Below are 23,012 nucleotides of genomic sequence, written 5' to 3' on the forward strand. Positions count from 1 at the left end.
GATTCATCGTGTTCTCCCAGCTTGGAAGTCGGAACAGATGTGACCGCATGTAAAGACGGCTAGTTGGCAGACAAAGTGCCTAATTTGTTGTCGGACTCAATTTCTTTTGGTATACCAGCGGAGAGTCCTTTATATGCTCTGAAAGGGCTAATAAAAAGAGACAAGTAATTAATATTCCCGTTCTTTGATGAGAATGCGCAAAGCGGGTACAGATTCTAAGAGCGGCAACGCAGGACGTCAATTTTCGTCTGCTGCTTTGACTTGACTTATCCGGTCGATTTTTTTTTTATTTCTTTCCATTTAAGCCAAAATCATGTTCAACAGAATATTTACCACCGTAAAACCTTTCATGGTTGACACATTTGTTCACCAGCAATCTCCTTTGAAAGGCTCCAGCATTTTTAACATCCTGGGTATGTGAAATTTCTCTCGAACATTTCAAGTTATCATCAATACAGGCCTTAAAACTCATGCAACCCTTTTATTGTACAGGGATACAGTTGAGATCATATAATCCCAAGGTGAATATCGAGTGGGTTCCACCACCAAAAGTTTCTTGCTTAGATCCTTCAAAAAGTGGAGATAGAGGTACTCTACCCAAGTTGGATTTGAGCCGCCCTCAAACCCGATTCACTCGTAAAAGAACACCAGCTGAGTTTGCTGATCGTGAAGAGTAAGAACATGTTTTTATGTCTGTGTTACCTATTCTTAAAGCTCTTTCCATCAGTCTATCACCTGAGATCAAGAAAATCAATTCCCTTGAGTACGCACCTCTGAAAAATCAAATTCAGGCCATCAAGCAAGATGTTCTAAGGACGGTTCAGAGGCATACATTCGATTGTGCATCATTGGAATCTACAAGTAACTAGACACAAAAGAATTGCTTTTTATTGCCAAAAATGTTCATCAATTTGTTTTGGTCATTTTCAGTTGCCTGTCTGACCATCAGAATCCGCAATCAGCAGCGCCATACATCAGCTTGGAAAAGAGACAAGATTTCTCTCGTCACTTGCAAGGAGAACATTGAACGGCGCAACGCCCTGCTGAAACACCTCAGGGCGTACGATTACAAACGATTCGAATGGCTGTTGGAGAAACTTGACCTCGTCTACCATCCGCATCCCACGTAATTACCATCATTTCATTCCACTCCCCCGACTCCAATGACTTACAAATAACAATTTTTTTTAATGGTTTCAGTACCATGGAACCAGTCACCCGTAAAGGCTCCATAATGAAGCTGACGACTATTTACTGCGACAGGATGCGCAACAAACGTCTGGATGATTACAGGAAGGAATTAGAAAAAGAGAAACTGAAATTCGCCGAAGAAAAAGCCCAGCTAGAGAAATGGATTGAAGAAGAAGAGCAACAACTCGGTTTGAGAAAGTAACAAAAACATAAATCAATTGACTCTTAAAATTTAGTAAAAAAGAAAAAGAAACAAAAAATATACACCAATAGTTTTTGATTCAGAGATATTCATAACCGCCATTCTTTTTTTTTCTTTTTTAATAATAAATCCAGTTAATAATTGCTGTACAAGTTGACACGTGATATTAGTTGGGAGACGGAAGGAGAGAGATTGGAGAGGCATTATCAGCATGTAAAGTCATCGCACAATATGTACAACATTTTCTTTTTCTTTCGTCCACTAGAAGAACGTCCAGCACAGTCGGAGAAATGTCCAGCAAAGGGGGGAAATATTTCAAGAAATTAACTTAAAGAAAGAGTTTGTCGTCGAGTGAAATTATTAGGGAGTCAACGAACGACAAGGAGAGAGAGAGAGAAAATGAAAGAGAGTATTTTCTTTGATGTTGAGTATATGTTACAGGCTAGTCATGGCTGGTGGACGGGCGTAGGCTTTCGGAATGAAACCGTACTTTCTCGACTTTGGCGCAAATGCCCAGAGCCATCCGTCAACTGTTTGATTGTTCAAATCGGCGTAGACCCAATCACCCCTGCGAACCGACAGATCGTCAGGAGCTTGCGCCTATTGAAAGGAAAGTAATAGAATATAAGAAATCAGACCACAATGTTGTCAAACACTTTTTTCCCCTGAAGCCAAACAGTTGTTGTACAATTTCTTTAGAAAGAAAAACTCACTTTGTAGTCGTAGAGCATGACCAACTCGGTTCCGTGGTACCGCATGTCATCGGATCCCGTTGGCGATGTGGGCATGTTGTTGCTGTTGTTGAGATTGCTCATGGCCGGCACTGGACTACCGCACGCCTGAGTCACGTGACCTGTTGTTACGGAACATTCGATCGGGTTATTATTTCATTTTATTTTTTTTTTTTTTTTCTCCCAAAGAAACTGGTCCAGCACTTACTCTGTATGGCTTCGGCCGGATAGACGAATGCGCTGGGAACGAAACCTTCCTGGCCGTCACTGCGAACCACCCAATACCAATCGGGGTCTTCACGATTCAAAACGGTCACAAATTCACCCCGTTCGACGCTGACGTCATTTTCATCACGGGCGATGAACGTATACAGCACAATGTACCTCCCGGACGGATCCTATTCATTCAGAGAAAATTTAAAATAACGAATCAATTCAAATATTTTTTTAGATTTGATTATATACCTTGAAGAATGGGTGAATGTCTGGGTGAGAAAGTTGAGAATTGAGACTTTGGGTGGAACTGGATTGGACGTGCCGGCTGGGCTGTTGTTGCGGTTGCTGGCCGTGCATACTTTGGATGGGACTGTTGGCCGGCATGAGAGACTTGGTACCGTAGCTCTCATTATCCGATCCATCACCCAGCGCCAGGGTTCCCGGTGGGAAGAACGACGAGCCTTTGGAAAAACAACAAAAAATCGATTCCATAGAAAATTGAATTTCTAAAAAGAAATTTCTTTTACAAACAAAAAAACCTACGGGTACTGTTGATGGTTGTGTTGTGTTGATTGGTGCCTTCACCTCCGCCATTGTTTCCACTCACTCCGGCGCTCGTACTTCCTCCTCCTCCACCACCACCACCTGGACCGCCTGCGCTGCCGTTATTGATGTCCGTCGCGTTGGGAATGCCCAAATCTCTTGGCAACTTTTTCTTGACCGTCAACGTCATTTCGCCCAGGTGCGGCGTGTAAGGAGCGCAATACGAATGAGGAATGAAACCTTCGCGCTGATCCTCGCCAATGACGTAGACCCAATCGTTCTCCTGGTACAGCACATTCACCACCTGACAACCAGAAAATATTTCAAATTTAAAAAAGTCAAATCAAACATTTCAAATTGGAATTTCCAACTAACGTTTCCTTGTTTCACTTCCAGTTCGTCGTCGACGCAGGGCGTGAAATCGTGCAGGACGATCATTTTGCTGTCGGGCGACAGGCCGTTCTCCTTCTCGATTCCGACGCGGACCAGCGTCTCGATGGAAGCGCTGCCGGTGATGCGTCCCATTCCTGGCGGTCGGATCGTGTCTTTATCATCAGCTGCCGAGGGGGGTAAAAAAGAAAAAAAAAATAATGTTACGTACGGTGTCTGTGTGTATGAGATCATCCGTTATATTGCCATGTGCGTCTGGCAGTATGACACGATCTTCTTATGCATCTTTATATGGATAACGTGGGAAATATCCTTTTAGCTGTAAAATTCATCGAGCTATCTACAATTCATTTTCTTCCTCTTAATTTCTTTTCTCATGTTCCTATTTAAAAACCGTGTGAATCCGGGATGCTGTTGTACGTAATATTCTACCCCTCTCTCAACCGTTTTCTCTTTTTTTATTTAATTTCTTTCTTTTTTTTTCTGTTTATCCAGCGCAGCAGTTGCTTATTAAATTCCAATCTGCATCTTCAATGAACACTCGGAGGGGGGAGAGCGAATCGTCGAGGCGTGGCGAGAGAGAGAGAAAGAAGCTGCGTGGGTTTGAATTGTCTTTTACTAATACGGAAATCGGTTGGCTACCGTCTACCAACACAAAAATTTAACCACAACATTTTGTGTTTCAAGTACCACCACATCTCGTCGTGGTCACGCATCTTATATACCCCGACGTGACGAATGAGATGCTGGGCACATCCCTTTCAATGTCGTGAGGCCACCACACATCATAATAACAAGTCTCATATGGTGTGTCATTCGGCATCTGAGCTTAAAATACCCTCATCATCCAAGAGTCGCAATCAATTTCTTTCTCTTATCATCCCCCCCCCCCTCCAACGGAAAAAAGAAATGAGAAATTCAATATCGTGAAACAATAGGAGAATCGTGACCGTGAGTATCTTTTTTCTTCTTCATTCCCGTTGGAAAAACAATCGCAGTCGACTCGTTTCGTGGAATTGACCGATGAAGTCAGAAAAATAAAGAAAACATTCGATATTTTTTCCCATCGAAATTGTCAATATAGCAGCTAGGACAACAGACACACATTTTCCCAACTGTCAGGATCAACTGGGCGACGGCTGACTAACGGATGTGGGAAGCCTCCAAGTCACGAACATTTGACATGCGATGGAATTGGCATGGGGTATTTATTTTTCTTTCCAAACCGCATTCAAACTTGTTTATAAAAGAACTTTTTTTTCTAAAACTTAAAAAAAAATATTCGGTTAAAAGTTTGTTGGGGACAATTCTTCGCCCCGGTCGCACCGGAGGGAAATCAAAACCTCGAGTCGCGTGATTTTCGACCTAAAGTGGTTATAATAACAAACGATGGGCTTAATTCCAGTTGAAAAAAAAGTATCAACCATAAAATAGAAGATTATCATCGTGTAATTGAATTGAAAGGAGCGCCCGACCGCAAAATGATTCAAAATTCTTTTCAAAACGCACATTTCCATCTGTCGTTAAAAATAAAAAAAATTTTCCCCTTCCGTGGGCGGCGAATAAAAATGTTCCAGCATCTTAAGGAATTTGGTTTTTTTACCAGTTTTAAAAAGAAAAAGAGTTTTTGCATGGCTCGAGGCGTCGTCGTTTCAACCTGGTCGTTTCAAAAAAAGTTCTTTGCCTTTTCACTGCGTGTGTGAAAAAACAAAATCCCCCCCGAAAAAAAGAAACGGAAACGATAACGAGCACAGACTCGAAAAAAATAGCAAAAGGGGCTTTTCTTTTCTTTCTTTTTTTTTTTACCCTCCTTTCACGACAATTAAACATACGAAGAAGAATTCTCATGTATGTGTGTGGATGCTCCGAACGAAAAAACCTTCCCGAGAACAATGGCCGCCCTCCTGCTATATGCATATGCACGCCTATAGGTATCTAGTCCGTCTGCTGAACACTTTTTTTTCAACCTGGTATACGTCTGGAAAAATTGGACAAGTTTGTTACCTTTTTTCTTCTTGCCTCGGCGTATCCTCACTGGACACAAGAAAGCCATGACTCAGGTGTGCACCAGACACTCAACACACACTAACACACGCACTATTAACTCGAAATCGATTGGTAAAATGCACTTGATTAGTTTAATTTGTTTGACACAATTAGCAGGGCAATGTCGATTGTTGTATGTTCAGTCGTCAGGTGAGAATGAGAATTGACACAGCAGCAGAAAGAGTCAGCCTGGAAGAAGGCCTGGTTTCTGCTTCTGTTCCATGGCCTCCGCCAATACCCACTGGCACTGCACACCTTGAAAAACAGTCTCTGCTGGTAGATGGGAAGAAGAAGAAGAAGAAGAAGAAGCAACAACTTTACCTCCCAATCCCCCCTCTAACCAATTCCATCCAACCAGGTTTTCTCAAATACAGTTTGTTGCCTTTATGCTCCAGGGGCTCTTTTTCTTACCTTCTTCTTCTTCTTCTTCCTTCATTCACATTCTTTCCCTCTATATGCACCTTTATTATTATATACCTTTGGGCTCTTCTTCTTCTTCTTTCGCTGCTGCTGCTGCTGCTGCTAATTTATTTCTTCCCTTTTCTTGAGGATTGGAGTTTTTTTTGTTTGGGAAGGAAGAGACGCTTTTTACCTGTGCACACCGCCGCGTCTTATAGCCTAGCGGTCACGTAAAAGGTGCGCGCATGCCAGCTCAAGCTAAAAGGGATGTAGTCAGTCAACCAACAAGAAAGCCTTTTATTTTCTTAATTCATTTTTTTTTCTTCTTTTCAACCATTTCTGTCTGTGGTTGATTTATACTTTTTGATGGTTATCTTATTACACTTAAAAAAAAAAAGCCTTTGGGGACAAAGTTGCACCGGTCGTACAGTTATTTTATAAAGGCAAAGAGAGTTCAAGGAGCTCAAGTCTACTTAATAAGCAGTGACCGTTTGCTACCTACTCGCAGGATCAAATGACAAAACAGGTTCCTTGCAATTTTGGCTTCAACTGAAAAAACGACATTTTTCTTATAGTCAAATTAACCGGTTGGACGCGCCATGATTTCGGGATACATTATTTCGCGTCGATAAATTGAGAGGAAACCTTAGATTGGCATTTTCCCGTTATTCGTCCAATTGATTTTGTCATCGAAGAAAATTAGTTATGCGTAGCGTAACCCATATTTGATATGTTTTGTCCTTTTTTTCTTTCAGAAGCGCTGGCAGGAGCTGGCGCTATGCATATGCAGCAGTCGATTTATTTTTCTAAACTGGCAATGCTGTTTCCATTTTCCTGACTGAAGGGACAAGAGGGAAGGCGATCAATTGAGTTAGGGGTCCTCCATTTAAGACTTGAGTTTAGCCCGGCTTTATTCTCCCATTTATTTTTACTTTTATAGAATTACCTCGATTTGAGGTATTTTTCTTTCACAATGACTGATGCCGGTTTCTTCAGAGTAAGTGTTAATAATTACCCAAGTTAGAACTATTATTCCCTTGAATTGTTTGCAGCATCTCGACACGCCAACTCGGTCGTAAAATTCTTGCTTCATCAGTTGTGAAATCTGTTTTGTTAACTGATGGGATGCATTGTAATATTTGAATTCTTTCAACAGGGCACCTCAACTGAGCAAGACAATAGATTTAGTGACAAAGAGAAGAAGCTTTTGAAGACTATCAAATTTGCTGAAAATGTGACTAGAAAGGTAAATTATTGATCACCTGTGCAACTTTAACAACATCAATATGAGTTACATGTTAATATTCATTAATGCATGTTAAAAAATTCAGGTGGATATGAGCAAAGTTAAGTTGGAAACCATCAAACCATGGATCACAACCAAAATTACAGAACTTATGGGAGGAATTGAAGATGACGTCCTGGTGGAATATGTTTTTAATCAGCTCGAAGCTGACAAGGTAATATCCTTTTAATCTCAGCCGTGTAGATTTATCTTATGGGAAACATTTGCCACCAAAGCTTTTCACCAATCATTCTGCTGTTTATCTTATGCAATTTTTTTAATATCAGGCTGAAATAGCCATCACATACTAAGAATGATTGAACGTCAGCTCCTTTGCATCTGGTTCTTGTTTGTAATTTGGTTTAATGTGAAAGATAAGTTATGATTTAAGTTTTCACCACCCAGATGGCTTTGATTATATTTTGTCTGTGCTCATGCTCATCTCAATATCTTGTACACTTTTGGGTCCTGTGTTATGAAGACTTAATGTGGAATTGCATCAAAGCCTTGTTGTCACCATGTCACACACACCACCTTGACATGATGGATGCAAGGATTCTTTCTCGACCGAGACCTGGTCGCATTATTTCGAGGTCTTCTCTTCGAATTGATTCACCTTTCGGCCTGTTCCGTGGACGATTCCTCTTATCGTCGGCCACGATGTCTATGGATTTGGATTTCCAACGTTTCGCAGTCGACCGATGAAGGATTCACTCCTGCGAAATGATGGAATACGGCACGTTCTAAACCATCGAGTCATGAGAGGCAATTCTGGGATCGCCTTTCGCCCAGCCAATGCAACGCCTTCTCCCCCAGTTGATAGTTAACCGCACAGTCGACAACAGGGAAAACTCCTGTGTGGTTAAGTCGGGCTCTGATCGCAGTAGGCCTACTCAGGAATCCGTGTTGAGAAGCTGAGAAGAAGAGATCCTTTCGTCTCGGCCCAAAAAGCAGGACGGTACAGTCGACAGAGATAAGACTCCTGTGCCGTTCGCTAACGTGGTCGAAGCTGCTAGATTTGCCTGATAGATGACGACAGACCATCCCATCTTTAAAAATCACCTGATCGATCGCATCGTGGTGCCGGGGTAGCCATCAGGAGTAGGACTAGTCAGATGACGACCCAATAGCTGGGCGGTACAGTCGACAGGACAACTCCTGTGCCGCTCGCTTCGTGGTCGTCTCTTTGATACCGAGTCGCCGGTGTTTTTATGACGGATGGGAAACTCGGTTCTCCCTCAACGCCCAGATTGGAAAAAAAGAAATAAGAGATTTTTTTCTGTTGTCACTCTGGTCGAGCTCTCAGGCAAGAATAACAAACCAAAACAAACTACGTAAAACAGCTTATCCTTTTAAAGAGCAAACCCCTGAAAGGTATTGCTCGCTTAATCCGCCGAGATCATACCGAAACCTAATCTATTTGTGTCCGTTTACTTAAGTATCTCTTTTCCATTTCGGTTGTTTGATTTTTCTGTTATTTGTCTTTTTTTTTTCTTAAAACCTATAGAACCCTGACCCTCGTCGCATGCAAATCAATTTAACTGGATTCCTCAACGGCAAGAATGCCAGGATTCTGATGACTGAATTGTGGGATCTTCTACTATCTGCCCAAGAATCGTCTGCTGGAATTCCGGAGGTCTTTATGGCACAGAAGAAGGAAGAAATCAAATTAAGAAAGGTATGCAACCATCGGAAATAATTCGCGGTATTAGTTTTGTTTCTATCATTTTCGTCTTTATTGGTTTGCAGGAAGAACAAGATCGAATCCAGGAAGCAATCAAAAAGGCCGACCGGGATCGGCGCGCTGACCGAGAAAAGGAACGCAACGACCGTACTGACAAACGAGCTTCCAAAGATAGAAGCCGTAGCCCCAACAAGGACAGGGTGATCAAGAAGGAAGGAGACAATCCCCGCTCTTCACCTCGTCGTGACGGCCGACGTCCTTCATTGGAGCGTCGTTCTCCTAATCGAGGCAAGGCGTCGCCACCGCCTCGTCGTCGCTCACCTGCCAGATCGCCAGCAAGGCGCTCGCCTCGTCGATCTCCACGTCGATCACCTGTTCGTCGCTCCCCAGCTCGCCGTTCTCCTGCACGCAGATCTCCCGCTCGTCGCTCGCCAGCTAGACGATCACCCGTTCGCCGCTCTCCCGCTAGGAGATCTCCAGTTCGAAGGTCCCCAGCCCGCAGATCTCCTGTTCGTCGGTCACCGGTCCGCAGGTCGCCCGTTCGAAGATCTCCCAGGCGTTCACCTGTTCGTAATCATTCTCCTCGGCGTCCTTCACCACGCCGTTCGCCCGTGAGGAAGTCACCCGTTCGACACCGGTCGGCGGAACGTCGTCGCTCTCCGATTCAACGAGACAGGTGATTTAAACTGACTGAAATGTTGTTTTATTCGTTTTATATATTCAAAATTAATTCTTTTCGCCTGTCAGATCTCCTGATCGCCGTGACAAGGAACGTCCTCGTCGTTCGCCAGAGCCGAAAAAGGATGGAGCCTACAGCGATAAAAAGCCGGCTGCTGTCTCCGGTTTACAGGTAAAAAGCGTGTAACAAATTGCTTGTTGTAACTTTCCTCGTAAATTCAAGGCGACACCTTAATGATTTTTTATTTTCAGGCGAAATTGATGCAGATGGCTGGGCAGGATACTTCATCACTGGCCATAGTTTCCGCACCTTCTAAACGTCGGTCCCCGTCGGCATCATCCAAATCGTCTTCATCGCGCAGTTCCTCATCTTCGTCATCTCGTTCTGCCTCTCCTAGTAAATCATTGATCAGATTTAAAGGAAATTAGATTGCTTAAGTTAACCTTTATTACCATTCTAGTCCAGCGTAAAAGCGATAGTGTCCAGAACAAACGCAACTATCGAGGCCATCAAAGTTCATCTCCAGAAGCCCAACGTCGAGCCCAGCGTGGACCAATGGATCGTGGTCGAGGAGTACCCGATCGCCAGATGGAAAAGAGTCGAGATCGGGAGAAGGAACGGGATCGCTTACCTGCCCGTGATAAAGGTCGTGAGAGGGAACGTGAGAAAGAAAAACCACCAACAGCTGGTCTTCGTGGCAGTAGAGCGTAAGTAGCACATTTAAACATTTTATTTTCAAATTTTAATACTACATTATTTGCAATAGAAGAGGTGGATCCGGACGCGGAAGTCGCAGTCTATCTCGCACTCCTTCGCCGTTCAGAAAGGAAAATGATTCTCGTTTGAGGTATAACATTATTTTTTAATTGTTATTTCCCCCTTCTAAATTATGTTGTCAATCGTTCAGGACCCGTGGCCATTCTGAGAGCCCGATCCCAGATGTGAAACGTGATATTAAGAAGGACAAGCGCAAGGATGTTGAGAGAGATCAATCTCCTCCTGAGAAAATGTTGAAGAAGCGCAAGCCATCTCCTTCTCCAGTCAAAAAGGTAAAAACATTTGATTGCCGTGAATGTGTGTGAAGAACAATTTGTTAATTAATTTGGGTTTTGTTTTAGAAGAAGAGGAAATCGTCGTCTGGGTCTGAAGAGTCAGAAGTAGAAGAATCCGAGTCTGGAGAATCGTCTAGCGTTGAATCCACTCCGGACAAGAAGAAACGCAAGAAGGAGAAGAAGAAGAGGAAGGAAACCACATCAGAGTCGTCAGAGGTGAGTGCCGACTCTCAAATGAAATTGAAGGGTTGGAAATTTGTTTAAAAAAACGAATTTTTTCAATGTTTCCAGGAATCTGGCGATTCGGAAGAAGAGAGAAAAAAGAAGAAGAAGAGCAAGAAAGAGAAGAAGAAGAAGGAAAAGAGGAAGAAGGAGAAAAAGAAGAAGTCTAAGAAAAGTAAATCCAAAAGGCGTCATGATTCTGACGAGGAGTCAGAGGTGAGTGATTTCAAGTTTTTAATTAATAATTGTCAATCAAACGGGGAATGAGAAGTACTGTTTGGATTTTGTTTTAGTTGATTTTTTTGCATTTTGACAGTCTTGTTTTAGTTCGATGCGCATATAATTTTATCTGAGTGTCTTTTATCAACAATTGGACTAGGATGGCATAGTCACACCTTCGGCGGAATCGGAAGCTTTGGAACGACAGCTGAGAGAAAAGGCGTTGGAGTCGCTGAGTCGGCGTAAAGAGCAACGCAAGTGATTTGACAACAAATATGAATTGGACAGAATATTAAAAACAAAAGAACTTTTTTCATTTTTTTTTTTCATTTTGAACTTTTCTGCCTAGTAACGCCTAACGTGGAAGTTTGATTCATGTCGCCATTCGTTTAGTTTTCCTTAAACGTCTCCCCCATTTTCAAGAGTTTCGTGAACACTTTTTTAAAATAAAATTGATTGGAATGAATATCTGACACTATTTTTTTAGAATGTTTCTTTAGGAAAAAGTTATTATAATGTGGTGAAGAAGAAATCTGAAAGAAAATTCTGCCGGAGTAGAAATGGAGGAGAATATGTCATCGACCCTTTTTCCCCCTGAATCTCGTGTATACATTTTCGTAAGTTTTAAAAAGTACTTCAAGTTAAGACATTAGTTTAATTTGCTTGACTTAACCCTTCAAATGTTTTGGTGGAAGCATTGTTTTCGTATTGGTATAGACGTGCGTACGATTTTTGTGACGAATTTGCCACGCCTCTCTTTGCTGACGTAACTAAAATGAAATGTCATTGCCATTTAGCCCCTCGGAAGAATTTACAGCTTATCTCCTGCATTACAGATAGTGCTATGAACTCGATATGTGAGATAGAATTCGTCAGGAGAAGAAAAAGTGATGGAAGGACACAATGAGATAAGGTAGGTAAGAAGGAAGGAAATCAACTTCCGATGTTGTTCTGATTGCCTAGCAATTTCGTTAACGACTCGTAGAAGGTTATGGCTCCAAGGCAAAGCGCACAGCTGATGGTCTTCGTTAGTACCAGTTCATCACGGATATCATTTCCTTCTGTTGCCTTTAACCTTCTAAAACGTGACTTATGATGAGGACAGAACATCTCACTCCGGCAGTATTACAGCATCAGTCTTCCTGAGAGGTCAAGATTCGTGAGATATCCATAGAAGTGATTTTTTCAACTGGGAACTGCATCATTCCTAAGCACAGTTTTTTTGGCCAAGAATTTATTTGAAGAAATGGATTGGTTGACACTGAGTGGAGGCGCTCCGTCATGGATCCTTATCCCACTGGGGATATTTTACGAAAATCAATATTACACCAGTGACGAATGTTTAAGTGCGTAGGGAATATTTCCATCTTGTTATTATTTTCTTAGATGATAATGCAATAATTGAATATCTTGTGATTTCTAGCCTTTCTTGAAAATCTTACTAATCAGCTAAATTGCGATGATCCCAAAACTCATTCACGGCGGCGGGGTCTTGGATTCGTGGACATAATAAACAGGGTAAACTTGAAGCGTAACTTTGTAGTTTGTACCTAGGTGAGTACCATATCCCCAATCTTTTGTCTATTACAGGACCTAAAACACATCTTGATTTGCTGTAATAAGGATCAACCTAGAATCTTTCGTTCTACAGTAAAGTAAGCAATATAAATTTCTTCTTGTTAATTGATTCAACGGTGCGTGCAGTTATTCCCACCTGTTATTTTCATTCATTCAAAGGCTGTTTGTAGGAATAACTTCGCCTATCGAGTGTCTGGTTTTTGAAGACGCACCCAATCAGAGAGAAAAGTCACCCCATATCATGTGCGAATTGAATCAACTACTCTACAATGCCAAGGAATCTTTCCTCGATCCCAGGACTACTCGATCCCTAATCGATCATATCGTTCGTATTTTGGAAAATGTATGTTCTGACGTCTGACACCTATTCTTCGCTTTACATTTATAAACTTTTTATTATCCCAGCAACCAGTATCAACTGAAGATAGCGAGTCTGTTAACGATTCGTTGTTACTGATTCGAAACATACTGCACGTTCCGGAGCGCCCTTTATCGTCAATCTTTCAAAACTATTCGAACGAATGTTCGCAACAAAATCGGGTCGTATGGAACCTATTTGTCCAGGGGTTTGATCGCCTTCTTATTAATTTGTTGGCATCTTCACACAAGGTACCACAGATAACTTAGCCCTTTGTTTTTGGATTTACTTTAGATTTTGTTGAAACTTTTTTCCTATAGAATGACTGGGTAAAGACGATAGCGCAGCTGATTGCTCTCCTGTATAAAGATCGATCGGTCGAGAACATACAGAAACGATTGGGCGCGTTGAGTTCCATCGTGGCCGAATCATTCGACGATGATGGTGATGAGAGCAACACGTCGTTTTATAACGTACAATGACAACAATTTGAAATCTAAATTTGCTACTAGTTTCACCAGGTTTTCATACCAATTAAAATTTTATTTTCAGATCGATCCTTGCAATACATTTCAGTTTTTGACGAATCCCACGGCGGGCGATGTATTGAGAAATCCATCCGACACATCTTCTCCAGGTGGATTGAGTTACATAATGTGAGTTACTTTAGCAAAGAATCTTTTATTATTTAAATTATAAAATAGAAGAAAACTCTGAGATGGTCTGGAGCGAATCGCCACAAGAAAGAGAGTCAACGACATGGAATGCTATAGCGAATAAAAAGCCTGATAACAGTAGAGGTCACCAATTTATCTCTGTGTTAAATGAATCATCTAAATCGGGTATCAGGAGGTATTTGCGCATGGAAGTAAAACAGAAAGACAGTCTTGTTTAATGATGATTTATTGAAGGCGTATTAAAGATAATCGAGACGTGAGGAAAATTTCGTCTCCTAGGAAGAAACATAAGAGGAAAAAATTGAGAAAGCGCAGTCGCTCGGATCCTCACACGATGAAATTCCACTATACACCGACAGAGGAAGGCATTTTACAACTTCTGAAAATTTTCACCGTCGATTTCATGCTGAACGGTAACACAAATTAAAAATTCCCAGGTTATTTTAGTTTACATTCATCCCGATTTCCGCAGGGTACAACACACTCGTCTGCCAATTGCATCGAAAACTGCTGCAACAAGACGCCCTTCCGCTGGATAAATCACACTTCCTCTGGCTCATTACCTATTTCTTGCGCTTCACTTCTCAGCTAGAGATGGACGGGGAACACCTTAAAGATGTTATAACCATCGATGTCTTGTGCTACTTGACGTGGGAGGCTGTTTGCGAGACGGAAGAATTCCAGCTGAATTCGTTGCGGGCCGATGTCGACCTGAAACCTTCAATGCACAGATTACATCTGTGTGTAACTGCCATTCAAGAATATCTCCAAGCGGTGGAAACATATTCGCGCTCCGGGGCTGAAAACGGCCCGTCTCAAATGCATGAAGAGCGAATCAGTCAGATATGTGGTTACCTGCCAGCTATTCGTGATTTGTGCCTACTTTTCCTGCTCCAACTGCGTCATTTCGATCCTAGTATTCAGAGCAGATATTATCTGTGTGATATTATCAAAGCTAATCATGTGCTATTGCTGACACTGGAGCGGGCCACTCAGCAACCGGCAACTGGAACAAATTTCGATTTACGCCAACATTTACAACAATTTTGCACAAAAACGATAATAGCTCGTTACGCAATGGCTCTGGAGGATTTCAAAACAAATGGGCTTTTAGTCAACGACTGCATCTTCACCATGTTGCACCACGTCGGTTGCGATTTAGATCGAGTGGATCTTTTAATCGAGCCGGTTATTTTACGCACATTCAGCAAAATCTGGGAGGATGCTTTCAACGCAAGTTTCTATTTTTATTTCGCCTTTCTCTATTTAATTAATTTGTCTGTGATTTTTAGATTTGCGACGACTGGTACGATTTGACCGAATATGTTGCGCAGAAATACTTTCGAAAAATTCAGAGCAAACCCCATTATGAAACGGTTTCGCCACGCAGGAGCGAATTCCGGTCCATCGAATCCGAACATCAGCGAGTCTCATTTGATGTTCCAGCCGAACAGGCCGCTGGGGAAGATGATGCCGTTTTTCTTGAAATGCCTCGTACTGATATCGAATCGCTCATTAGTCAACTGATACAAACAGGTTCGTTAAAATTTTGTTGTTGTTAGACCTAAAGTTCAATTACCTCGTATTGGTCGATAGGGTTCCAGAAGCAATTGGACTGGATTCAGTCGTCCTTATTGACAGCGTGTTCAGCTCGTTTGGGGGCTTACGACGGCCAGGAATTCCGGCATCTAATTGCTTGTATCAGTCTTAAAATGAATTTGTCGTGTCCAATAGTTCCGTGGACGGAAGTGGAAGCATCCGCTCTGCGTTCCGAGCTTTTCCTCTTACTTTTACATCATATTGGCCTTATCCCACCCGCTCCTCATGCGTTTCTTTATCCTCGTATCCCTTTTGAATGGTCAGCCAACACTTTGTACAGCTTCGCTCTATTTTTTGGCCCGGTTCTTCAGCAGGAGGTTGACTTTGACTTGAAAAGGGTTAGCAAAGTTGAGCTACCGATTCCTAACTCGCCTGTTTTTTTGCCTATTCCTAATTTCCCTATCGATCAAGCTGGGTCTCCATTTCATGCAGCAGAGATCACCAAATGTGGGCATAATGGTTACCTCGACACTACCGATCAGAATCATCTGCCAATCGATAAGTAGGCTATGCTTTATTTTATTTTTTATTCCGTCTATTTCAAGTTTCAAGACTTTTAAATTCATCATTTGGAAAACAGTATTCGATCGACCAGCTCCCTTGAAGCCTTCAAAATGGACTCGAGTGAAGACGAAGAAATGGAAGACGAAGTTATTAAAGCATCCGCCTTATCAACGGAAGGATGAACGTGAACCAACTGTCTGTGTTGCAGACACATTATGGCTCTTGAATTATTTTGCGTTCTTTTTATTTTTCACTGTCCCCATGTTTGTGGTAGCCTACTGTTACTGTTGCTAAACCCAAATTGTTGTGAAAACATATGCATTTATGGAAAGTTATAAAATAAACAAATTCAGTAAATGTAAACCTATTCCTTCAAAATATTATGTCCCAAATCCCAAAATATGAATCGATTATTGACTCTTAATTCAGGAGGTTATTTGATATCTTGAATTTTGAGAATCTAAAAAGAATATTTTTTAACATGAATATAACACAAAGAGAACAAATTTTCGTAGATTTAGTATTTTCGTCCAGCCAGGTTCAGGTCAGGCTTCGGCTTTGCCGTTTTCCAATTCCCAATGACGGCAACGTTTTCAAAATAATAGCAGCAGAGCACCGCGCGCCCTCTGTCTTCGGCCTTCCTATTTCCGCTATTTACAATTTACCTGTGTCAGAGTGTCAGTTGTTCTTCTCCAGTTCTCCCTCACAGTCACAAAGGTGTTCGTATTCTCGTTTTTTAAGGTGTTCGAGTCTTTCAGAAGTCGCGATATCACGTGCTTTATATACAAAATTTGGTTAACCTCTTTTATTCTTGTCATTTTGATCAAAGTTAGATATTGGGTTGGGTCATATTGCCAAGGCTAATTCTGGGACTAATGTCGGAAATGGAAAATGAACAACATTTTGATGTCATCAAAGGGTTACACGGTGCATTTTTTTTAGAAAAATTGCTTTCGATGAAATTTTACTATTTTATTTGTTCTTATCATTTGATTGCAGTCAAACACTTGAATGATGTACTGGAAAAAATTTTCAAGTACTTGGATGCTGAAAGCCTACTAAATGCAGAACTCACTTGTAAAGCTTGGAAAGCAGCTGCTTCTGTTGTGAATCAAAAGAAACTGTGGAAGTTGTTGCTTAAAAAAAAGGTAAGATTTAACTTGTTTAATGGTTTGATGATTTTTAATTTGTCTATATTTTGCTTTCTAGATGTCATATTCACCGCTGTGGGAGAGAATTAACTATTGCCTAAAATCAAAATTCCTACAAACATCCAGATCCAGTGATAGTTTTTCATCCCGGAATATCTTCAACAAATTTGATTATACTGCTAAAGTAATTTTATTATTAGGCTAGGTATTAAATTGTGTTATATACCTGAATCTCTAAAAATCATATAAGGCTCTACAAAATAACTGGCTGAAAAATGACTTGACCAGGGACTATGTTGATTGTGATGTTGGATTGCGGAGGTGTGTCTTCCAGATGCGCAACAAATTCATTTCTTTGTGGGAACCCACCAGTGGTATATTTAAAATTTGGAACAGAGTTACATTGAAAGTGGAAGAGGTAATTTTAAAGACAGATTTAAAAGTGATGTTTGTGAGGTTTAATTGATTTGGTAAAGATAAGTCACTAAATCTATCAATGCTGGGTTTTCAACAGGTTTATCAGGGACCTCCACTTCAATTTGATTTAGATTTTGAATTGTATGAACATGCACTGATGTATTCATTGAATGGACATATTTACATAAGAAATCTCACCACCAAAACGGTGATTTAATAATTTCTTGAGAAATTTTATGTTATAAGAAAAATTGAATTGAAATTTTAACAGAACTTCAACATTTTTGTAGACAAAAATTCATAAACCTTTTGGATCGGATAATGGGAAATCGATAAGCTATTTTCGCATCGAAAACGGATATCTCTGTGCTACTGTTGGCCAAAAGGTAATAGTTTAAATTCGATGTGTTCTATTCTTTATTATTTTTCGAAAAATGTATGGCCGAAGGTCCTGAAAACAAAGAAAAACAAATAATCACACCTTTCAATTTTATCTCTAGAATCGCTTAAACTTCCGTAGCGATGTTGTTGTCTGGAAAATGAAATCTCCAACTGAAATTGAATGGGAGAATCCCAAGACAGTTCCATCCGTGAGAATGGACAACACAAGAATCTCAGTGGATAGCAACTTCATTATTGCTGCTCATCATGGAACGTCTGACACTATTTGTGACGTATATCTCATGTCAAAACCTCAGGGAAAACCAAAATTCATAAAACTTCCGGTGGGACGTCCTGAACTTTTATTTCAAGATGGTATTCTTCTCATGGTCACGAATGAAGGCGAAATCAAGTACGGTGTGAATTAATAATTCTCTTAATGAAATGTAATCATTTTGTGATTTAGAATCGTAGATGTGGCGACGAGTAACTCGAGAATTATTGCCAATATTGGGGTGGATTTTTCGGGACGCAGTAATTTCTTGAGGTATGTAATGTTTAAGTGCTCTTATATGTACCGGAAAGAATTTTTTAGAAAATATTTTGACAATCAATAGAATTCATTCTGGCTATATATTTGCCTTTTCCCTTGTTGGATGCTCACATGGATCTCGAATTCAAATTTGGGATTTCAAAAAAGCCACTGATCCCACAACGAATCTGCCTCTTCCGCCATTTTGCTCTCATACTGTAATTTATTAAATTTATGTGGCTACACTTATTATTTGCATGTTCCATAACTGTTTTTTTTTTTTTTTTTTTTTAAATTAAAAGGTGTATATGGAACCACCGCTGGTACTTCACGCTGACGCATTTGGAGTACTGACAGTGAACCGAGAAATTGGACCTGTGAATTCGCGCGATATCATATGGGCACTCAATTTTCTACCAATCTGCAATTTTTGCAAACAGGTTAAGAAACGTTTACCTAAATGTGCTTCATGTAAGTCGGCCAAATATTGCAGTTCCATTTGTCAGAAAGCTGACTGGAATCATCACAGGTATTTGTGCCGAAAAACAGAGAAAAATGTTCCCTTTACTTTGGCCTAAACTATGGGTTTGCCATTTGGTTAATGAAAGGAGTGGAGAGGTTTTCATGATTTGTGGATTTTTTTAAACTTAGTAAATCATGCTTTTCTATGACCAAGGTATTTGTTAATGTAGAGAATCTATCGCCGGAAAAATAAATAAATAATCGCACTTAAAATTTTTCGTTTCGTAGTTAAGCTTGTTCCCTATGTTAAGAATTGCGATCAATTGTGTAACTTTGGTAACCCGATTTTGTATGTAAAGTGTAAACCTTATATTTTATTTTGTTCAAAAAACGAAATATATACCTTCTTTAATTCTAATTGTTACTTTTGCTTGTTCTGTTTGTTCAACAATGTTTTTACAGAATGTCCCTAGAGTAAAGGATATTGAGCTAAAAAGTTACGGGATAAACTCGTCTGTTTTAACAGAGTGATAGAGAGTACTCTACTCTCTATCACTCTGGTTTTAATATTTGTGTGCAGTAGCGCTGAGTGCCTGATGGAAAAATGTTGAAAGTTTCCATGAATCCAATGGCTTATATGACACTCTGCTTATGAACTTATTTACTTCTTCACAAGCCGTTACAAATTTCTCTTTTATTTCTCGTTTTTAGGAAGTGACACTATTTTTAATAAACCTAGGTGACATGTAAAAAGTTGTAACTTGTAAAATAATAGGAGGGTTAAAAAAACTTATGAATTTTGAATTTCCATGTGGAGTCCTATTTACATACATTGGCAACGTCTTCCTCTTCCAAAAAATGCAAAACGCAAAAACGCCCTCTACTTTTTATATTCACCATGGTATTCAGTATTCAGTATTCAGTATTCACTTATTCAGTAGGATCTGCCGGCGTCTGCCGATCTGATAGGTTTAGCATATAGCGTTATAGTACTTATATCAGAACTTAAACTGAACTCGCCTTAAAAAAAAACCTTGTCAAAGTATAAACACGAAAACATAATTTGTATCTTGTATATTTCTATAATTGAAAACATTTTGATACAAGTTAGATACGTATTACCAAGGCTAATTTGGGTATACTAATGTCGGATAAAGAAAATGAACAACATTTTGATGTCATCAACGGGTTACACGGTGAATTTGTTTAGAAAAATTATTTGTAATGACATTTTTATTATTTGTGTTTCTATTAATTGATTGCAGTAAGACACATGAATAATGTAGTGGAGGAAATTTTCCAATACTTGGATGCTGAAAGCCTACAAAATGCAGAACTCACTTGTAAAGCTTGGAAAGAAGCTGCTTCTGGGGTGAATCAAGAAAAATTGTGGCGAGTGTTGCTTCAAAACAAAGTATGTTTTACCCTTACACAGTCCAGCTTTATTTCATAATTTTTAATTTGTCTATGTTTTGCTTTTACCTTTGCTTTTTAGATGTTAACTTCACCGCTATGGGAGAGACTTGATCATTGTCTACCATCAAAACTTACTCAACCTTCCAGTAATAGCTTGTCATCCCGGAACCTCTTCAACAAATTTGAGTTTACCGTTAAGGTAATTTTTTTAAAATTTATCAACTTTTATAATTAATAATTAACCCTGTAAATAAAATACAAGGCTCTCCAAAAAAACTGGTTGGAAAATGACTTAAACAGGGACTATGTTGATTGTGATGTTGGATTGCGAAGATGTGTCTTCCAGATGCGCAACAAGTTCATTGCTCTATGGGAACCCATCAATGGAATATTTAAAATTTGGAACAGAATTACATTGAAATTGGAAGAGGTAACTGTAAAGATGGATTATAAACAATATGTCTGTTATGGTTTAATTTAAAAAGCACTAAAACAGTTAACATGTGTTTTCAACAGGTTTATCAGGGACCTCCACTTCAATTTGATTTGGATTATGAATTGTATGAACATGCACTACTATATTCATCGAATGGGCTTATTTATATCCGGAATCTTACCACAAAAACGGTGATTTAATCAATTCTTTAGAAATTATTCCATTAAATAAGAATTGAATTGAAATTTGTACTTTAACAGCACTCGAATTTTTTTCTAGACAAAAATTTATAAACCTTTTGGATCAGATAATGGAAAATCGATAATTTATTTACGTGTCGAAAACGGATTTGTCTGTGCTGTTGTTCACCAAAATCAAACGGTAGTAGTTTCAGATTAATATTATTTTTTTATTGCGTGTCGAATAATCATTTACTTTTTATTTCCGTCTCAAGTTTCACATGAACTATCGTAGCGATGTTGTTGTCTGGAAAATGAAATCTCCAACTGAAATTGAATGGGAGAATCCCAGGACAGTTTCATCCGTTAGAATGGACAACACCAGAATCTTAATGGATAATAAATTCATTGTTGTCGCTCATCAAGGATCGTTTGATACTACCTGTGACGTCTATCTCATGTCAAAGCCTCAGAGAAAACCAAACTATATCAAACTTTTAGTGACACATCGCGAACTTCTGTTTCAAGATGGATTTATTCTCGTGATTACTGATAAAGGCGAAATCAAGTACAGTGCGATAAATTCATCTCTTGATATTGGCGTGTAATATATTTTATGTTTAAGAATCGTGGATGTGGCGACGAGTAACTCGAGAATTATTGCCACTGTCGGAGTGAATTTTTCAGGGCAGAGTAATTTCTTGAGGTAGGTATATAATGTTTAAATGATATACATTAGAAATAATTTTTGAGAAAATATTGTGACAATCCACAGGATTCATTCTGGCCACATATTTGCCTTTTCTTTTGTTGGATGCTCACATGGATCTCGAATTCAAATTTGGGATTTCAAAAAAGCCACAGACCCCACAACGGAACTGCCTCTTCTGCCGTTTTGCTCTCACAAAGTAAATATAATTAAATATCTATGGTTACAACTATTATTTGAATGTAACTAATCTGTGCATTGTTTAAAGTTGTTTATGGAGCCAGCAATGGTACTTCACGTCGACACATTTGGCGTTCTGGGGGTGAACCGGGAAATGGGACGTGTCAATTGGCGTGACATCATTTGGACACTCAACTTTCTACCAATCTGCAATTTTTGCAAACAGGTTAAGAAACGTTTACCTAAATGTGCTTCATGTAAGTCGGCCAAATATTGCAGTTCCATTTGTCAGAAAGCTGACTGGAATCATCACAGGGATTTGTGCCGAAAAACCAGAGACTATGAAGAGAAAAATGCTCCCTTTACTTTGGCTTAAATTATGGGTTTGCCGATTGGTTAAGCAATGGACTAAAGGGGTTTTCATGATTTATGGATTTTAAAATTTATTAAATCCTACTTTTCTTTCGACCAAGACATTTGTTAATCTAGAGAATGTATCGCCGGAAAAGTAATCGTGCTTAAAATTTTCCTTTTTAAGTAATTATGCTTGCACCTAATGTTGAGGATTGCGATCATTTTTGTCTCACTGCTGGTTTTGATTGTTGTTGTCGTTTGGTTTCCTTAGATCTAACCCGGATTTTGTACGTAATCGTATTTTATTTTGTTTTTAAAACGAAATAATATACCTCCTTCTTTTAATTGTTATTTAGTTGTTTTTGGTAACTAATGTGTTTACAGAATCTCCCTAGATTATAGGATATTGAGCTAAATATTTACGGGGTAAACTTGTCCGTTTTAATATTTGTGTTTAGTAGCGCAGAGTAAATGTTGGACGTTTCAACTAAAATTGAAATAATGGTGTTCAAAGTGCTGAAGGATTCCATCGCTTAACTTCTTCATAAACCGTTATCTCATTCAAGGTACAAATGATTGTTTTTTTTTTCTTGTGTTTAATAAGAAGTGACATATTTTATTATCAACAGGTGACATTGTCTCACTGGATCTTCTTCGGTCAGACGGATTTGTATTTGTGACTGCTCACCGATTATTCGTTCGACTGTATAATTTGCGAAATCAATATTTTTCACTTATTTCGCAATAGAGTTGGAAGCTTGCCTATTAGTGCGAATCAATTGAACAGAAAGCTGATTATGGCAACACTACAGATAAACGTGTACAGTAGAAGTACAGATAGAAGTGTACAGTAGGAGACTTTTAATCAACAGAAGAGAAGATGCTTTCAGCCATCAGTATGACGACAAGTCTTTGTGCGGTAAATATTAATATATTTCTTTTTAAAAGTAAATACTTAAATACCGTAAAGTGTGGTGCCTAAGTTGGTGTCTGATGAAAGGAAACTCAATTAACTTAATTAGGAACTTTTTTTTTTTTTTTTAATTTTTTTTTTGTTAAAATTGGTTATTAGAACTAATCCAGATTTAGTGGAGCTCTAATAATGCAAAAAACAAATTCTTTAAAAAAAATTTAATTTTAAGTATGATTAACTCAAGAGTAGATATATAAAGATGCAAAGTAATTGGTCAGAGGCTCAGAGTGTGTCCTCACATATTAAA

At 39.5% G+C, this 23,012-nt stretch overlaps 5 protein-coding genes and 1 long non-coding RNA gene across 16 annotated transcripts; 5 read left to right on the forward strand and 1 right to left on the reverse strand.

Annotated features, from left to right (window-relative positions):
* Positions 1–241: 241 nt before the first annotated feature.
* Positions 242–1,720, forward strand: LOC124207978 (28S ribosomal protein S15, mitochondrial-like). The gene is made up of 6 exons (XM_046605647.1): positions 242–413; positions 493–673; positions 728–861; positions 931–1,126; positions 1,201–1,389; positions 1,528–1,720. The coding sequence occupies exons 1-6, from the start codon at positions 314–316 to the stop codon at positions 1,529–1,531; spliced, it is 804 nt and encodes a 267-aa protein (XP_046461603.1). The 5' UTR covers positions 242–313; the 3' UTR covers positions 1,532–1,720.
* LOC124207976 (SH3 domain-containing protein Dlish-like) lies at positions 1,646–5,652 on the reverse strand. Its single transcript, XM_046605646.1, has 7 exons — positions 5,278–5,652; positions 3,259–3,440; positions 2,884–3,187; positions 2,590–2,801; positions 2,333–2,522; positions 2,107–2,246; positions 1,646–1,993 (listed from the first exon to the last, which is right to left on the reverse strand). The coding sequence occupies exons 1-7, from the start codon at positions 5,324–5,326 to the stop codon at positions 1,829–1,831; spliced, it is 1,242 nt and encodes a 413-aa protein (XP_046461602.1). The 5' UTR covers positions 5,327–5,652; the 3' UTR covers positions 1,646–1,828.
* On the forward strand, positions 3,316–4,844 carry LOC124207988. The gene is made up of 3 exons (XR_006880218.1): positions 3,316–3,452; positions 3,769–4,477; positions 4,567–4,844. It is a non-coding gene; the product is annotated as an uncharacterized LOC124207988 (long non-coding RNA).
* An 862-nt stretch (positions 5,653–6,514) lies between the features above and the next one.
* On the forward strand, positions 6,515–11,325 carry LOC124207973 (serine/arginine repetitive matrix protein 1-like). Of its 7 annotated transcripts, none has more exons than XM_046605640.1 (13): positions 6,515–6,715; positions 6,875–6,964; positions 7,050–7,178; positions 8,511–8,681; positions 8,753–9,363; positions 9,435–9,537; positions 9,618–9,762; positions 9,827–10,073; positions 10,136–10,213; positions 10,274–10,415; positions 10,488–10,634; positions 10,710–10,856; positions 11,020–11,325. In XM_046605640.1, exons 1-13 carry the CDS (start codon positions 6,692–6,694, stop codon positions 11,119–11,121), a joined length of 2,136 nt encoding a protein of 711 aa, XP_046461596.1. In that variant the 5' UTR covers positions 6,515–6,691; the 3' UTR covers positions 11,122–11,325. The 7 variants fall into 7 exon arrangements, with proteins under 7 accessions (XP_046461596.1, XP_046461592.1, XP_046461597.1 ...); XM_046605636.1 differs by having other exon boundaries at positions 6,543–6,715; positions 10,133–10,213; positions 10,485–10,634; XM_046605641.1 differs by having other exon boundaries at positions 6,543–6,715; positions 10,133–10,213; positions 10,485–10,634; positions 11,014–11,158.
* Positions 11,326–11,371: 46 nt separating this feature from the next.
* On the forward strand, positions 11,372–15,932 carry LOC124207971 (protein timeless-like). 5 transcript variants are annotated; one of them, XM_046605633.1, is made up of 16 exons: positions 11,372–11,476; positions 11,555–11,625; positions 11,696–11,772; positions 11,845–12,205; positions 12,283–12,377; positions 12,450–12,514; positions 12,597–12,780; positions 12,843–13,046; positions 13,116–13,268; positions 13,348–13,432; positions 13,500–13,647; positions 13,707–13,885; positions 13,945–14,705; positions 14,765–15,008; positions 15,069–15,573; positions 15,652–15,932. In XM_046605633.1, the coding sequence occupies exons 4-16, from the start codon at positions 12,106–12,108 to the stop codon at positions 15,755–15,757; spliced, it is 2,829 nt and encodes a 942-aa protein (XP_046461589.1). In that variant the 5' UTR covers positions 11,372–11,476; positions 11,555–11,625; positions 11,696–11,772; positions 11,845–12,105; the 3' UTR covers positions 15,758–15,932. The 5 variants fall into 5 exon arrangements, with proteins under 5 accessions (XP_046461589.1, XP_046461588.1, XP_046461590.1 ...); XM_046605634.1 differs by lacking the exon at positions 11,372–11,476 and having other exon boundaries at positions 11,533–11,625; positions 11,696–11,776; XM_046605631.1 differs by lacking the exon at positions 11,372–11,476 and having other exon boundaries at positions 11,533–11,625.
* A 330-nt stretch (positions 15,933–16,262) lies between these two features.
* Positions 16,263–22,143, forward strand: LOC124207990 (F-box and WD repeat domain-containing 11-B-like). Its single transcript, XM_046605660.1, has 12 exons — positions 16,263–16,292; positions 16,409–16,502; positions 16,575–16,723; positions 16,785–16,910; positions 16,977–17,144; positions 17,241–17,351; positions 17,434–17,529; positions 17,644–17,936; positions 17,991–18,071; positions 18,142–18,274; positions 18,359–18,585; positions 21,754–22,143. The coding sequence occupies exons 2-12, from the start codon at positions 16,451–16,453 to the stop codon at positions 21,812–21,814; spliced, it is 1,497 nt and encodes a 498-aa protein (XP_046461616.1). The 5' UTR covers positions 16,263–16,292; positions 16,409–16,450; the 3' UTR covers positions 21,815–22,143.
* The last annotated feature ends 869 nt before the right edge of the window (positions 22,144–23,012 follow it).

Source organism: Daphnia pulex, chromosome 11 (genome assembly GCF_021134715.1).
Source record: "Daphnia pulex isolate KAP4 chromosome 11, ASM2113471v1".
Taxonomy (NCBI): domain Eukaryota; kingdom Metazoa; phylum Arthropoda; class Branchiopoda; order Diplostraca; family Daphniidae; genus Daphnia; species Daphnia pulex.